Source organism: Eucalyptus grandis, chromosome 4 (assembly GCF_016545825.1).
Source record: "Eucalyptus grandis isolate ANBG69807.140 chromosome 4, ASM1654582v1, whole genome shotgun sequence".
Taxonomy (NCBI): Eukaryota; Viridiplantae; Streptophyta; class Magnoliopsida; order Myrtales; family Myrtaceae; genus Eucalyptus; species Eucalyptus grandis.
Genome location: NC_052615.1, coordinates 31,388,014 through 31,406,181, shown reverse-complemented (window position 1 = coordinate 31,406,181; position 18,168 = coordinate 31,388,014). Strand labels below are relative to the sequence as shown.

The 18,168-nt window shown below is 37.2% G+C and overlaps 1 protein-coding gene across 1 annotated transcript; it reads right to left on the bottom strand.

Annotated features, from left to right (window-relative positions):
• Window positions 1–7,938: 7,938 nt before the first annotated feature.
• On the bottom strand, window positions 7,939–10,640 carry LOC104441833 (geraniol 8-hydroxylase). The gene is made up of 2 exons (XM_010055077.3): window positions 9,665–10,640; window positions 7,939–8,775 (listed from the first exon to the last, which is right to left on the bottom strand). The coding sequence occupies exons 1-2, from the start codon at window positions 10,553–10,555 to the stop codon at window positions 8,170–8,172; spliced, it is 1,497 nt and encodes a 498-aa protein (XP_010053379.2). The 5' UTR covers window positions 10,556–10,640; the 3' UTR covers window positions 7,939–8,169.
• Between the last annotated feature and the right edge of the window lie 7,528 nt (window positions 10,641–18,168).

Sequence of the window (18,168 nt, the reverse complement as noted above, 5' to 3'; positions counted from 1 at the left end):
AAAATCAAAATCCACACTCCTTGGGTTAATTACCCCTCACTTTAGCAACTTAGAGTAAACTCGCTTATGTTCCTCAGAACGAAACAGATCTGTCCTTTTTCCTTGAATTTTTGTAGCAACACTCATTCTAGGCTTAAAATGAGTGAACATTTTCTCATCGTCATCCTTTCCTTTAGGTTGATTAGATCCTCCAACATGTGGATCACTTGGGAAGTTTGCAAAAGTCCTTTATGCCAAACCAGTAGGAGCAATTCCCAAACGTTCCATCGTTCTTAAAAAATAGGTTTCATTTCGGTATCCCTTTTCTTTCAAAAATTCATCAATGAAGGTCATCGAAGAACCACCTTCCTTCAGGGCAGTGTAGAGTTTGAAAGTAAAAGCAGGCTTAAGAGTCCTTACAAGTTTGACATTCTCAATAATTTCTTCCTCTGCCTGTTGTTGTGGAGACTCTTGTGGTCTAGCTTGAGAGGAACGGTGCGGTTGAGAATGTTGTTGTTGACTTTGCTGCTGCCTTGAAGAGTCTTTTCCCTCAGTCAAATTGAAGTATGTAGGATCCTCACGCATATGTTGTGGTCCCCTGCTTGTAATCCGTGAGGACTTTCTTTGGGAAGACATTATCACAGTCTTTGAGAGAATTTCCAAACTCGATTCGCAAGAAAGATGAAAACTTTAACGATTAAACTAGAGAGAAAAGTAAGAAAGTGAAGTTCTGTGCTCTAGGGTTTGTGAGTATAAATGAAGAAGAAACACAGTATATAAAGCAGTCGAAACGAGGTATACGAATCATTATAAAAGGAAATATAAAAAATGCATTTTCAAAAAATAATTGCCTTTTTGAAAATAGATAACCTGTCATTTCAAAAAAGATAACTTCCTTTTTGAAAAAAAATAATTGCTATAACTTCAAAAACTTGGGAAGATAACATCAATCAATTGTCAATTAAAAAGCAATCATACATTTTCGAGTTTTTATCCGAAAACTAAATTGCTATAATTGAAATGACTTACAGTTGTATTTTTGGTTTTTCGAGTCTTAACATCTTCAGACTTTAAGATATTAAGTTTGGAGCGAATAGACTCGGGGCTCGTTTGGTTCGGCTTTGGGAAATGTCATTGGGAGAATGCAAATATCTTTGAGGTAAAAGGGTTTTTCCGAAATGCTAGACTGTTTTGTAAACTATAACTGAAAATTGCTTTAGGAAAATGCAAAACTGTTTGGTAAACATATATTTGAAAAGCTCTTTAGTATGACCAAATTAAGTATTTTAGTTTTAGTATTTTTAAAATTGCAAAAAAAAAAAAAAAAAACAATGACTATATAACATTTTACATTTTCATGTTGAGAGTAATGTAAAATATATATAATATATATTTGTAAATTTATTTAAAAAGTATATTAAAAAATTTTGATTATAGATTAGATACAAAGCTCAACTTTTGGCCTAGCGTTCTTTTAGGTTTGTTTTCAACTTTGAATAATTTTTTTAATTATTGTAGTATTAATCATCTTTGTTAATCAATGATCATTCTAGTGTATTGATAAAAAGCTGGGCTATTGATTGTCAAAAGATAAAAATGATAAAAAAGGTGAGCCCAACATTTGCAAAGGGTTTTTATTTTTCAAAAAATAAAACAAAAATAAAATCCGATGAAACTCCGTCGTCGATCAACAACGGTTAGGGTGTGGGGAAGATGATCGGTTTAAAAAAAAAAGAAAAAAAGAAGTCAACGGATGAATAGTAGAGGTGGACTTGTATTTCTGAAATGCTGAAAATCCAAAGCAGGTCCCTACATACTTTGGGCCTTCAGCATTTCAAAAGGCCAGCATTTGGTAAATGACATCTCCAAATGCTAAACCAAACACCTAAATTTTTTTCCCAAGGGGCTTTCGGGGCTGAAAGCCTCTTGGGAATACTTGAACCAAACGGGGCCTCAAATAGATTTTTCTCCAGTGGCTTTGTAAAAATGTCTACCAGCTGATTCTTTGAGTCAATGAATTGAATCAAGACTTCTCCATTTTGAACATGGTTTCTAATAAAATGATGTCGAATCTCTATGTGCTTAGCTCTTGAATGTAGAATTGGATTCTTGGTGAGATTAATCGTGCTGGTGTTGTCATATCTCAGTGCATGAGTCTTCGATACCAAAGTCTCTTAGTTGTTGTTTTATCCATAAGATTTGAGAACAGCAACTTCCAAGAGCCACATACTCTGCTTCTACTGTTGAAAGAGCTATAGTACCTTGCTTCCTTGAAAACCAAGATACTGTTTTGTTACCAAGCAATTGACAAGTGCCCGAGGTGCTTTTTCTATCAGCTTTGCATCTTGCTAGATCTGCGTCTGAATATTCAAGGAGAGTAAAGTCTCATTCTTGGGGATACCATAGACCTAATTTAGAGGTTGTTGCAACGTATTTGATGATGCGTTTCACAGCACTTAGATGAGATTCTTTCGGATCCGATTGAAATCTGGCTCAAATGCAAACATTAAACAAAATGTCAGGTTTAGAGGCAGTAAGATAAACAAGTGAACCAATGATACTCATGTACATCTTCTAGTCAATTTTCTTTCCTCCATCTTTGTGAATGAAAATTCATTCCTTCAATTGTTTCACTTGTAGTCCGAGAAAGAAGGATAGTTCACCCATTATACTCATCTCGAATTCATCATGCATAGACTTAAAGAATTTATTGCACAGGTTTTCGTTAGGTGATCCAAAAATAATATCATCAACATAGATTTGAACAAGTATAAGTATAAAGTTTTTACTTTCTCTTTTAATAAACAAAGTAGTGCCCACTTTACCTTTAACAAAGCCATTTTGAATTAAAAACAAACTTAATATGTTGTACCAAGCTCGAGGAGCTTGCTTTAAACCATATAGCACATTTTTTAGTCCGAATACGTAGTCTGGTTTCCTTGGGTCTTCGAAATCGGGAGGTTGTTTCACATAGACTTCTTATTGAATAAATCCATTTAGGAATGCACTTTTGACATCCATTTGGAATGACCTGAAATTCTTATAACAAACAAAAGCAAGTAATAATCTAATTGCTTCTAACCTTGCTACTGGTACGTAAGTCTCATCATAGTCTATCCCTTCTTCTTGCATATATCCTTTGGCCACGAGTCTTGCTTTGTTCCCTATGACTTTTCCTTTTTCATCCATCTTGTTCCTAAAATCTCATTTAGCTCCAATAACAGATTTACCTTTTGGTTTATGAGTTAATTCCCAAATATCATTAATACTGAACTGCCTGAGCTCTTCTTGCATAGCTTCAATCTAGCTTTCATCAGTTAAAGCTTCGTTTATGCGTTTGGGTTTTATTTTAGAAATAAGAGCCACAACACTAGACTCATCACGCCTTTTGGATCTAGTATGAATCCCTTCATCAATGTCACCAATGATGAGTTCTTTGGGATGTCCGGACTTGTGCTTCTAGTTGTTGGTTGGTTTGTGACCGCTGAACTTTTTCTTCAGTTGATTCTTCAACATTCGTTTGTTGTTGACCTTCTAAAGCCTAAGCTATTTTTGGTGAATTAAACTTTGTAGAGTCTGGAGCAAGTTCAGATTCTTCAGGTTGAGTCTGGATCGATTAATTTTGTATAAGGTCTTGAAATTTGACATTCATCGATTCTTCCACAGATTGATTCTTCTTGTTGTATACTTTGTAAGCTTTGTTGGAGGTTGAATATCCAAGGAAGATTCATTCGTCTAATTTTTCTTCAAACTTACCAATTCAATTATTTGCATTTTTTTAATACAAAACATTTGCAACCAAACACATGAAAATAAGAAACAATTGGGTTATTTCCTTTGAAGAACTCATAGGGAGTTTTCTCCAGAATAGGCCTTAAGAAAACTCCGTTAATGATATAACATGCTGTAGAAACTGCTTCAGCCCAAAAACGAGAAGAAATATTGCTTTCAATTAAAAGTGTTCTAGTTATTTCTTACAACGATCTATTTTTTCTTTCTACAACTCCATTTTGTTCGGGAGTATATGGAGAGGAGAACATATGCTGAAAGCCAGATTCATCACAGAATTTAACAAAGTTTTGATTTTCAAACTCACCTCTATGGTCTGTCCGAATGCTTGAAATAACATACACTTTCTCATTCTGTATTTTATTAGCAAACTTTAAAAAAATAAGAGAAGTATCAGACTTACTTGCCAGAAAGTATACCCAAGTAAATTGTGAATAATCATCCACTATTACTAGGCAATATTTCTTTTTACCAATACTTTGAGTTGTAGTTGGTCCAAAAAGATCCATATGCAGGAGCTGCAGCACACGATTAGTAACTTGATTTAATGGTTTGAAAGAACTTCTAACCTGTTTTTCCAACACACATGGTGTGTATAATTCAGATTTTTGGTATTTCATGTTGGGTAGTCCATTAACAAGCTTTTTTGAAGAGATCTTGGCAATTTGCTTCATGTTGATATGGCATCCGACAATTCTTCCTTTGCTATTTCCACCAAAAGCAACTTTTCCTCCATTTGTTTGGATGAGCTTTATAAAAGAACTTGAATCTCCTGTCATATGTCTTGAGCATCAACTATCCAAGTACCATTTGACCTTTTTTCTTGATAGTGACCTGCAATTAAAAAAGAAACTCAAGCTTTCTTTGGTACCTATGCTTTCTTGGGTCCAATGGAGTTAGTGCAATATACGGTCTTTGCCCAATCCTTCTTAACAGGTCTCCAAACCATAGGACATTCTTTCTCAAAGTGTTCTAAGTTGTTGCACTTAGGACATTTAAGAACACTTCGACCAACAGATTTTACAAAGACTTTTTCAAAACGATTTATATAAAAGGCTTTTGTAGGTCTTTATTTGATTCTTTCATTTACTTTTGGAAAATCAATTAAATGAATGGTTTCAGAAGTCATTCCCAAGCCTGATTTGTTAAAGTAAGGTCTTTATATTGAAAGAATCTTTTCCAATTTCTCAGATCCTATAGAAAACCTTTTTGAAATACTTGAAATATTATTTTTCAAAAGTGTATTTTCTTTTGAAAGAGAGTCTGTATTTTCTTTTAAAGTAACAAAGCTTTTATCTAAATTTTTGAACTTTTCTTTCCAAACAATTTTCTATTGCTTCAGTGTAGAATTTTCCATTTTTAGCCCGGAAATCCTCTTGAGAGAGGTTTTGAGACCGATAGTTCATTAATATATTTGGAGACTTTAGTAGGAATTTTTAAATTACTTACCTCAATATCACTGTCTGAGTCTGAATCTGTATCCGTCTCAAAGTCTGAGTTTGATTCTGATTTTGCTATTAAACAAATATTAGCATAATCATCATCACTCTCTTCGCATTCGATATCACTCCAAGTTTCTACTTTAAGTGCCTTTCTGTATTTCTCAACTTTTCCTTTCTTTTTCTTCAGCAAGGGACAGTTGGGTCTAATGTGTCCATTTTTCTTGCATTAAAAACAAATCACATCTTTATTGGATTCATCGTCCTCAGCTGATTTATTTTGAAACTTTTGAGAGCTTTGTTTCTTCCAATTGAATCTTCTTCCATTTTTATTTAGTTTTCTGAATCTTCTTATCATGAGAGCAAGCTCTTCATCATCCATATCATAATTAGATTTTATGGCAATAGACTTTTTACCTTTGGGATCTTCTTCTTCATTGATTTGCTCCACTTCATAGGACCGAAGTGTGCCAACCAATTCGTCAATGGAAAGTGGCATGATCCTTTGTGTTTCCCTTATTGAGGTTTTTACGTGATTCCAATCTTTGGAAAGTCCATGCAGCAGTTTGTTAACCTTCATGGGTCATGAGATTTGTTAACCTTCATGGGTCCTGAGAGAGAGAAAGTTTAGAGAGATGAGCTCTGGAAAGAAATGAGTTTTGTATTGCTGAAATAGTTGGATGGTTCCAAATGAGGGGGATGGCACCCCTTCTTATACTCGAGGCCCTCGGATTACATCCGTTGATTGAGAATTTAACCGGCGGACGAGATCGCACCACCTCAACTACCGACATAATGACAACTACTAGCTACCGATATAAATATAGCTAGAAACTTCTAGAACTTGGCATATTGATGGTTACGCTTGTCCCTTGTAGAATTTGGGAAGGAGACTTGTGGGGAAGCCAAGCGAGCATAGGAGGTCCATTGCGGATGAATCACGGCCATCCTTCGGGAACCTCTTGGGTTGGCCTTCTTTCGGGTCGTGACACATGCATGCATATATGTATGTATTTATTTATGCATTGTGGCGTAACTGTTGTTTCAATTCTCTCTATTGAGAAAACATCTCAATAAATTTTGAAGTTGACAAAACCAATAAAGAGTTTGACAAATATATGTAAGTATCTTTGATTCAAAAAATTGTTCTCAGAAGAAAAGTCTACAAGTTATCTTGATTTTGTTCAGGCTCAAGTCTGAATTTGTCTGATATCGTGTCTTTCATGGATAGTTAGATTCTTGCACTAGGATATTGTGAAGATTTTAGCATATTCAGACACTTTGCGAAGTCTATTTAGACTCTGAAAGTATTCAGACATATACAATTCATTTGATTGAGAAGCTTGTTCAAACTCAGAAAATTGTATATATCACAATGGCTAGTGATCTGGCTCGGATTTCATAAATAAAAAGACTTGATTGACTCTCAATCTTAAAGATTGTTTTGCAAAGCAATTTCAAAGTGCAAAACTCCTTAATTGATTGGAAATTAATTGCAAGACAAGTTACATTCTTAAAATGGAGGCTTCTATTTTTGGAACCAAGACTTTAGTTGTATGAGCATTTAACATATATGGAGATTATCACTTAATGACTACTTAATCTTTTTGATATAGACCTATCCAATGGGTAGATGGGAAGATGATCTAATGAAGAATGTCCAACGGTTAGATTCAGAGTAGAGGAGTATGAAAAAGAGACCATGGTACCAAGGAGAAAGAAAGTGACAAAGTCCAAAATCAAGAATTCGAAAGTTTGAGAGAACTTTGATCCTACATACTTGTCTTTCTCGAGCTATAAATTGTGATATTCGATAAATACCGAAAGAGTGATTGAGTGAGATAGTGAGATCTAACATACACTCAGTATTATTACTTGTTATTGTAATATCTTATTGATCTAGTGAAATTTAGCCAATAGACTGTTAGCATGGGAGAGTGGGCCTAAACTTACTATAAGCTGAACCACTATAAGTCTTGTGTGCAAATTCTCTTATCCCTAAACTCTTGTTGATTATTCTTTTATAGTCTATTGCACACCAATGATATATTTCTAATCTCTGTTCAAACTCTAAACTTTGCACTCTAGCTCAGGTTCAGATTTTCAGTTTTTCAATCTCACTTAAAATTTCTCAATATTTGTTAAAATCACCTATTCACTCTCTCTAGGTGATATTTTCTAGCTCCAACACTCCCTTGTGAACTTTCTTAAAAGTATCTTGTTTATTTCAACTATACCTTAGTCATTTTAATCACTATTATTGAGGTGCATAATGCCCATTGAAAGAAAGGCATGTAGCCCTAGTTTAAGGGTAAACTAGGACAAACCTTATGCTAGATTTTTCCTTCTTGCTTTTACTATTTATTTCATTGTGATTGAGCATCTAATCTTGACAACTATTATTATTATTATTATTTTGAGCGGTTAACATGGTATTCCCTTTGCTAATAAACTATTCAAACCGTTAAGCGGCACGATGATGTTTGAAGGGTACACGGTTATGACGGTTTTAGTAGGAAAGGATCCTCTATCTCTCTCGTATTTCCCTCCGATGTCTCTACCGTCTCAACTATTAATTCGTGTGGTAAAAATTTGTCACTAAATGCATATATTTGATGGCCAAGATTGTTGGGACGCAAATCGAGAACACAATACGAGGATAAAGGATCTTCACCTGTCATATTAACCACACATAGTCTCATTCAGCAGTTACTTGCGACAAGCCTCCAACTGAAAGTGAATTGGGAACTTAGGGTAGTAATAATGAAAGTTTTCTATCTTTGGTACAGAGTGAGTATTTCTAAAGCACTCGAACATTTTAGGTATGTAGGTCTATACGTTGTTTTCTATCACCAACAACTAGGACTGGACTTGGAATCAGGCTCATAGCCTTTACACACTTGGAATAAGCAGCACGTACTATCTCGTTTTCGTTCATATAAAAAGAATATCCATATTCTTTTCACAGTGGCTTGGGAATAACCCTGAGAGGTTGAGCTCTTTGCAAGGTGATCCCGAACTTCTCTTCCATGCTCAAGTCCTCTGGCTTGACTTTGCCTTCAAGCTCCCAATTGAAGGAGTTTATGAGCGAACCGAGCATCCAATGCAACATCCTCAAGGCCAACGGCAAGCCTGGACATATGCGCCTACCGGCACCGAATGGAGCGAGCTCAAAATCTTGTCCCTTCACATCGATCTCGGACCCTAGAAATCGCTCCGGCATGAACACTTCTGGGTCTTTCCAAATGCTAGGGTCTCTTCCTATGGCCCACACATTCACAAAAACTTGCGCACCCTTTGGGATTGTGAAACCGGCGATCCCGATTTCCGATCCCGACTTGCGAGGAAGGTAGAGAGGAACTGGGGGGTGCAGCCGGAAAGTCTCCTTTATGACGGCTTGTAAATAGGGCAAGCGAGCGATTTCAGATTCTTCAATGGGTTTCCCTTTGCCGATGACTCGGTCAAGCTCGGCTTGCGCTCTAGACAGCTTCTCGGGACTGTGGATTAGCTCGGACAATGCCCATTCTACTGTGCTCGAAGTAGTGTCCGTTCCCGCAACAAATAAATCCTGAGTGTCCACCACAAGAGATATATAAACGATATGTCGTCATTGTCACACATGAACTTTAATGCACCAATTCTTGACCGTACAATTTATATCTCTAGACATTGCTAATATAAAGTAAGAGCATCGCTAGATATCTAAAGTCCCATTCACAAATTTCTTTTATAAAGAGATATGCGAAGCTCGAAACCGCTAGTGTAACTAGATGGGCATATATACACACACCAATAACAACTTGCAAAATTATCCTGTAAACCAACTTTTTCAATCAAGTTTTTGGCTTTATTCAATTTTTTTGAAAGAAAACGAATGCGAAAGGTACAGCTTAGGTTCACCATCCCCGTCGATGTTCACATCAAAATCCGACATATGTGGGATCCTCGTGAGCGAACAATTTATGACATACCTCTTATTCGTTCAATCATTTTCTAGCATTCAAAGAATTATTAGGAAAACTCAATCTTCGCCTTCGTCGATGTACCCAGTGACAACTAGCAAAAGGCCGATCCGTGCGTTGTCTTAATAAGGATCGCACCCCTTTTTTGGCCCGAGGTGTACGGTTGGTCCGGGTAAAGAAAAATGCAAATTTTAACAGTTTCTTTTCCTAAGTAAAAAAGATCATCTTATTTCAAATATATATTTTAAAAAATTATATGCGAATTTACAAGTTGATATCAATCACATTTTGAAAGTTGTGAGCATCTTATATCGAATAAAGTAAGAATGCGCGAGATCAAGATTGGAAAAAAAAAAAAAATAACAAAAAAGTAAGAACCATTGAATGCAAATCCAAAGTAATTAGTGAAGGCGGCTACTAATATCCCACGGATTACTGCGATGATGAATATCATGACTAACCCAATAAATGATTGTCAAAGGAGTGGAAAAGTACCAAGAGAAAGTGCTTGATGAGGAAAATGTTTACTTCCTCGCTCTTGTCTTCTCTTGCATCAAGCAGTGTGTCTAAGACATCGTTCTTTCTAATAGATCCAACTGTGGCCCTCTCTCGCAACCTCTTCTCGATCAAGCTGTCGAAAATCTCGAAAATCTTGGTGAAATAGACTGTCATACGCCGCCTCGAGCCTTGCAGGTCGATCTTCTTAAGCGCGGGGAAATAATCCGCGATGTTAGGCTTTCCGGCCTCGACCATGATACGCCAAACGAGGTCCTTGAAGTCTTTCGTCGAACCAGATGGGTTTGCCAAATCCTCGGACAACATGGTCTTCGACAATAGATTGACTACAGCTTTAAAAGCCACTTCGCCAATATCGACAGCATCACCCCTGGAAAGGCTTCTGTTGATGTAGCTGAGGAGCTCTTGAACTTTCTCCTGGCGGATGTGTTGATTGGCCTCGAGCTTCTTGTGAGAGAATATGTGCAAATTGCATATCTTTCTGAGGTTCCGCCATAGAGGTGAGACGGGGATCCAAGGCAAGCCGAGCTCGTTTTGCCTCAAGGCAGTGACGCTGTCGGGGATTGTGCGGTCGGAGAAGATCGCATCGTGGGTTTGAAGGATTTCTCTTGCGATTGGTGGAGATGAAACGACAATAGTGGTCACATGACCAAGTTGAAGCTTGATGATGGGGCCATAAGTGTGGGAGAGCCTGGCAAGGGACCTGTGAGGTTGAGAGCCAAGGCTTAGGAGGTTACCGACAACCGGAAGCGGTGGCGGACCGGGAGGGAGGTTTGAAAGAGTCGTTTTGCTCTTCTTTCTGATGAAAGAAAGAGCTTCGAACAAGCACCATACAAGGCAGATGCATAGAAACGAGACCCAGACGTCCATAACTAAGGAGGTTTTTGGTGTAAAGCTCCAAGCTGATGCTCTCTCTTATATTTCAGCTGGGCTTTTTGTTTTTTTAAATTGCGTCCATCAAAGGACATCTGTTGAATACTTATATGAGTAGAATATTTGAATGTTCAAAAAAAAAAAAAAACAAAATACCATGGTAGTTATACCGATCATTAGATACTCATCATGATGAATTATAGCTCAAATAAAGTAATTATTCGATTACACATGGGACAAAGTGGGAAAAGGAATATGCTACAAATGATAGGTCCAACCATAAGATTTCACCAGATTACGTACAATGCGGCACGCAACATAAAACATGATCTAATTTAATTTCAACGAAACAACTAAATTAGATTACATGTTTTAGTGCACTAAGAATTAAAGTAAAATGTTAAAAATGGAATTTGGTAACACAACACCTCAAAACTAGAATTCTAGACTCTAGAATTTCTATGTGTAGGGTCCAAATAGAAGGCTGCTTTTAACTTTTCAGGCGGCTCACTTCGTCTGTCGGCCGCCGGGCGGGGACCGAAACTTTTATCAAGTGGTGTCGTCCCTTCCGAAATCAACGCGACAAATTTTCTTTTGTTTTCGTCGATGCCCCATGAGAACGATGGCGAGGTCGGCCGAGTACCAGCTTGCTAATGAGGAGCTGGGATGTCAGAAAAAGAAGAGGACGAAAAAGATATTTCGTGAGACGCTTGTTTTGGAGTGTCTTAGGTGATAGTATCTCATCTCACTGGTCACTTGCGCAAATGCAAAAATTTTATCCTCTCAACGTTGAGTAAAGGTTGCTAAGTTGGCCCTATCGGTGATAACTACATCTTAACTCAAGTTTACACAAACCATCACAGAAGGGGAATTGCGACATTTCTAGAAAAAGGGAATATACTTGTCTATATAGATCTTCAGGGTTATTTATTTCAATTATTATATACAATGAACATAATTCTAAAGAGACCGCAAAATTTGGTTCCATGAACTTGACTAGTGGGCAACTCAATTTTTGGGCGATTGGATTTGCCTTTAGAATTAGGATAGAAATGTTATGAAAGTACTTAAATTATTCTGAACACTAATGTACAAAATAGTTTTGTCATGAAAAATAAAAATACAGAGACTTAGGGCACGAATGATTACTATTCTCTTTCTTGACACAATTTTTGGCCTGAAATATATATATATATATATATATATATTATTTCTATTTATTGGATAAGTTTTGGAAAAAAAAATATGTGTTTGATAACAATACAAAAATTTTCTCTCCCGAGTGACGGCTGGAGGCAACCGGCGGAGGATGGCGGCCGGCTGCAGGACAGTGGGCAATAGCAAAGGATGGTGACTAGGGTGGGCTGCAACGGAGGACGGGGGTAGCGGCAGGTGGGTGGCTAGCTAGTAGCAAGAGTGAATGATGATGAGGGTTTTTATTTTTAATATTTGTTTCAAAAATAGAAAAATAAAAAAATTACTTTTCATTTCTATTCTAAATCTAATTTTGTACTAAAGATTTGTTCCAGAATTAGAAAAAATGAAAATGTATTACTAAATGGATTTCTATTTTAAGCCTGTTCTTGAGAACAAAAAAATAGATACGATCAGAAATAAAAAGGGTTATCATGCATATCTTAAGAGTAAGAAATTCCAATGTACGTTGGAAAGTGTAATTTCTGTTTTAAATTTGTACACTTAGACGTCATATGTTAAAATTCATCCAAAAATAAGATTTTCAATGGATTCGAGTTTGTAGCGATAGGTGAGTTTCCATCAGGTTTGGCGGGACACTACAATTGATATATCTTGACTGAACTTTTCAAACAGTTTCATTGTTGGGCTATAAACGATCAAACGAAAAAGATCCTTAGACATCCGTAATAGGGAAAAGATCATATTTACTCGCATTCCCCAATAATGTGTTTATCATTTCAATCATTGAATCCTGCAAATGTAATTTTTTTTTAATCATAGATAAATCTATTAGCATTTGAGAACCTAGTATGAGAACAAACTATCTTCACTTTCGATATCAACAACTTATTTATCGATTAATTACTTTGGATTGAAACTGAATTCGGAATTTAGGATACTGATGAAAGTTTCGAAAGTTTGCGATAGAGTGAAAATATCTCTGAAGTGCACGGTTCTCTTTAGGTAACGTAGGTCTGGAGTTTCAAACATCAACAATTATAACACGACTTTAAGGACGCTTCATGTGCAAAGCCACGATTATGCTTGAAGGGGTTTTTACATGTGAATGTATTTTGCGTCCGGCAACTTGTAGCAAACATGTATATAAATCTATATGCAAATTAAAACAAGACATATAAATGTATGTAGGACAAAGATGGAAGAAGAGAAAATCTATAACTTATGACTAATACTTCCATCCATAAGATTTGACCAAAGTACAATTAAAGACTAAAAAATAAACTTCAACGTCGAAGATTATGTTAGAGCGAAAGGAATTTAATGTTGCAGCTAATATTATTTATTTATATTACAATAAGTAAAGTGGACAGGTAAACTGAATATTAATTAAAGAATTCACAAAATCAATCGTCGTGTACATCCCATGCATTGCACACCGTTGCGGTAATTGCCTATAATTCAATGTGCTATCTACTGTGTCCACTAGCATTTGTCTCCTTGTCGTGAGGATAAGTGCTGAAGCCTGAAAAATGCCCAAATGCCACCGAAATTGTAGGTTGCTCTTTGGATTTCTTGCAGCTTTCTCTGTCTTTCACCCTTTCTGCTGGGGACCTCAAGATTTGGCCATAAGTAGTATGTCGTGAGGATAAGTGCTGAAGCCTGAAAAATGCCCAAACGCTACCGAAATTGTAGGTTGCTCTTTGGATTTCTAGCAGCTTTCTCTGTCTTTCACCCTTTCTGCTGGGGACCTCAAGATTTGGCCATAAGTAGTATGTCTTGGGTGGTGGTTTGCAGTCGAAATCAAATGTGTATGATATAAATTATCCTTTTCTAGTTTTTGCTGATGTGTAATTGAGAATGACAACAATGTGAAATAAATCCATATTGTCGTTTTGGAAATGTGCGCGAACATACGACTTCGAGAGCGAGAGGATAAATATTTAGGGTTTGTGTTATCAATTGCACAAGCTGAGTCATCATCAGCCCAACTTCCTCATAATGAACGTCTGGCCGCCAGCCACTGCCAGCAGGTGACTGGCAGCGAGCATTCGGCAGTTGGTGATTGGCTGCGGGGTGAAGTCATTGTCCAAATGATTTTTGTTGTCTATCCTTGGGGGGGCGTTAGTCCTGGCGTTGCGGATCCTGTTGATTAGGTTGTGGTCATGCAGTGCTGTTCTTTGGTGTGTAGCGCTTGTGCTTGATAAAATGCCTTTCTCTTTCACTGAGAGAAGCACGTTTGTGTGCGTTCTGGGACTTTGATTAGGTTGGACGGCAAAACTCTTCTCTGAATGAAAACGTCCTCTTTGATTTTCACACTAATCTGGGGAAGACTCAGTATCGTCGTCGAGCCTCTTATAAAGTTAGGGTGAGATGGGATACATTTGAATGCATCTAGAATCTGAAGTAGAACGGTGGAGAAACTCTTCGTAGGTGCAATGCAAATGGATCAGAGAATAAGGAATTGATAGCATTGCAAGAAGATGTGGCCGTGCAATGATTGCGTAGCAAAAACTGAAACATGCATAAATAGGGTGCGGCAGATTTTGCAGGATATGTTCTTTATGATTCAACAGAGTAAATGAAGTTTACACAACTTTTGACACTTCTAATGTTTTCTACCCTTAAACATATATTAAAAAAAAAAATGTCCTTAGTATGAACACTAAAAAGCCAAACAAACTCTCAAAGGGACCGCATTGACTTTGGGAGATTGAAAGGAGCGTTGAATATGACTTGATTAGACCCAGCTGGACATGGAATCGACTTAACATTGGATCATGGGACACACGGAGCAAGGGAAACCGTTTGGAGATGTGTGAGCAGATATTACAGGTGAAGTGCTAGTAAGAACACCTAGAAGGGGGTGAATAGGTGTGAAAACAAATTTTGCAAAATATAGTGTAAAACTTTACTTTTAACTTGAGTCTGGTTGACAATAGACTTTGTAGAGGAAGTCAGACTCTAACAATTAAATAGAATTACAAACAAAATAAAGGAGTTCGGGGAAGAGAATAAGAACACAAGGTTTATAGTGGTTCGGCTTAGACCAAGCCTATGTCCACTCTCCCGCACTGACAGCCCACCGGCTGGATTTCACTATGAATCAAAAGAGGTGTTACAATAGCACGTCCTTGATTCCATAGTGTAGAGGTTCTACTACACTTCTTCAAGGTCTCACCAATATCTAATATATTTTTTGAGTACGAATTTAAGCTCAACAATCGAATAAGCAAAGTACAAGGATCTTCAGATGTGGGAATTTTTCTATCTCGCACATCATCAAATAACTATAGCATCTTCCTTTATAAACTCCTCCACGCTTTCATAACTATTGGCACATTCCAAAGAAGTTATTCCAATCTACCCGTTGGACAATCAATTAGGGAGATCTAGAGTTATATAAGGAATATGAAGATAGCCCACCAATCTTGCTCGCCCATACAATCAGGATCTAGGTTTCCATATGTAGAACCTTCCAAGTATACTTCACCAATCAACAGATCTTAGTTACTTGAATTAATTTCAATACGAATAATAGATCTTGAGATGCCATTCCCAGCTGTGAGGGCTTCTTTAGCCGCATGAATTAAAACCTTAAAGATATACTCGCATCTGGATAAGTCTTCTTCGTCGGTCTAGAAATTGTCAATGAGGGCAGACTCTAAGTCTTGAGTTTAGTGGTCTTCAGACTTTGACGGTAGAGTTTGGAAGTCTTCAGACTAGACTAAAGGAAATGTTTTGTCAACTTCAAAACAGATAATGAAGTTTTCTCCAACAATCTCTCCTTTTTTGATGATGATAAAACTTTCCTACAGATTTGGATACTTTTGTCCTATAAAACAATACTAAAGCAAACAAAGATATCCCATAAAGGATAAATAAGTTAGGATAAAGATAGTATCGAATCTGCATCCACAGGAAACGAGTTAGTCCTATAAAGACAACTATCTCAACAATGCTTAAGATACTGTAAAAGATATTGCAAGCATTAAATGATCAAAACATAGTCCAAACCAAACACAACCAAAAAGTCAAATCTAAAGGTCAAATCTGCACCAACTTCTCCCCATTTTTGTCAACATTAAAAAGGTAAAGATAAAAAAGAGAATTGGATAAAATTAAGATTGTTTTGGAATGCGAACAAGTTGGAAATCTCCCATCGACTTGACAGTCTCCTCCAACTTTCTCATATCCTCCTTTAGTTGTGCTACTTCCTCACCCTTGGCAGTTGCTTGAACTTGAAAATTAAGGGCCTGAACTTGATTGTGCAAAGAAATTGAAGTGGCTTGATTAGCATTCTGCATGTTTTGAAATTCACATTCCAAAGCATAAATCTGACCTCTCATCTCCAAAAGAACATCAAGCAGTCTTTTAAAGTTTGCTGAGTTGTTAGTTTGAGGAGTATCGACAGATGATGGAACTTCAGCATGAACATCCAGACTTGGAGATGAAACCTCATTAGCTTCCTCAGGAAATTGAGAAGCATATACATCTTCTGGATTGGTCGGAAAACAACTAACATCAACACCGGTAAAAGTAAGTGAAAGAGTACCTCTTTTATCAGCAGCTCCCCCTATTTCAGTGCCTTCAGTTGGAGAGAAGTACTCTTCATGCTCTGGTTTTTCTTCAATCCCACCATAATCTCGTCCTTCATCCTCTGCTGGAGAATCACCATGACTTTCTCCTTTTGTTTGTTCTCCTCTCTGCTCTTCTTCTGCAGTTCTTCCTTCTTCTTCTTCTTTCCTCATCGATTCCCTCTTTTCACTTCTTTGCTCTGTTTCCTCTTTGTCTTGGTTCTCTCCATCCTCTGTCTCTGGAACAAGACGCTGTAAGTTCTTTAAGGCAAGAGCGGAAATGGTGATGTCATCCTCATATTCTTCATCTTGCAAGATGAGTGCTCTCCTCTTTTTAGATGGAGTTGTCATGGGCTCTTTGCCTTTCCATTTTGTAGCCACAGGGTCTTGATGAGTGTTGACAGGGGTCTTCTCCTTAAAAGGCTCTAAAGCCTTGTTTAGTTCTTTCAGACGCATCTTTGGAACTATCTTCAGTCCTACCACCATTTGATCATAGGTGTGAACACACAGAATTTTGGGAGGTTGAATATTAAGATGTCTGAATAGATGAGTAACAAGAGCTGAATAGGGAAGTTGGCCCTTGTCCTTTACCATTGATCTATACATATGAAACATGATAGTGTGCGGCAGAGAGAACTTGTAACCAATATTGATGGCGTACATCAGCTTCACTTTAGAAATGGAGACATCAGTCTTTGACGTGAATTTGGGATTGAGACAATTGATTACAATCTTATGAAGCAAGACATTTGAGGCACTCATCATTGAATACGAAATTCGACCTTTTGCAATTCTCGAACAAGCTCCATAGTAGCAAGACCAACAGACACACTAATTGATTGGAATATCTCTCTCTCCACTCCAATCACATTAGCCAGAGTATCCATATCAACCACATAATCCTGGTCTTTAACACTAAATGAAAATCTATTTGCACCTAAAAAGCTTAGATTGGAATAGAAATACGCGGTAAGTTCAGGATGAGCTATGACTGTCTTAGAGCAAAAATGTTTAAGTTGAAGTAAAGTAAATTTCTCCCATAATTTCATGTTCAGAGAATCAAGAAAATCAAATCCACACTCGGCTTAATTACCCCTCACTTCAGCAACTTAGAGTAAACTCGCTTATGTTCCTTAGAATGAAATAGATCTGTCCTTTTTCCTTGAATTTTTGTATCAACACTCATTCTAGGCTTAAAATGAGTGAACATTTTCTCATCATCATCCTTTTCTTTAGGTTGATTAAATCCTCCAACACGTGGATCACTTGGGAAGTTTGCAAAAGTCCTTTTTGTCGAACCAGCAGGAGCAATTCCCAAATGTTCCATTGTTCTTAAAAAATAGGTTTCATTTCGGTATCCCTTTTCTTTAAAAAATTCATCAATGAAGGTCATCGAAGAACCACCTTCCTTCAGGGAAGTGTAGAGTTTGAAAGTAAAAGCAGGCTAAAGAGTCCTTACAGGTTCGACATTCTCAATAATTTCTTCCTCTGCTTGTTGTTGTGGAGACTCTTGTGGTGTAGCCTGAGAGGAATGGTGCGGTTGAGAATGTTCTTGTTGACTTTGCTGCTGCCTTGAAGAGTCTTCTTCCTTAGTCAAATTGAAGTGCGTAGGATCCTCACGTATATGTTGTCTAAATCCTCCAACAAGTTGTGGACTAAATTCTTTCCATCAAGTTGACTAAATCCTCCAACACGTGGATCACTTGTGAAATTCGCAAAAGCCCTTTCTGCCGAACCAGCAGGAGCAATTCTCAAACGTTCCATCGTTTGTAAAAAATAGGTTTCATTTCTGTATCCCTTTTCTTTAAAAAAATCATCAATAAAGGTCATTGGAGAACCTCCGTCCATTAAAGTAGAGTAGAGTTTGAAAGTAAAAGC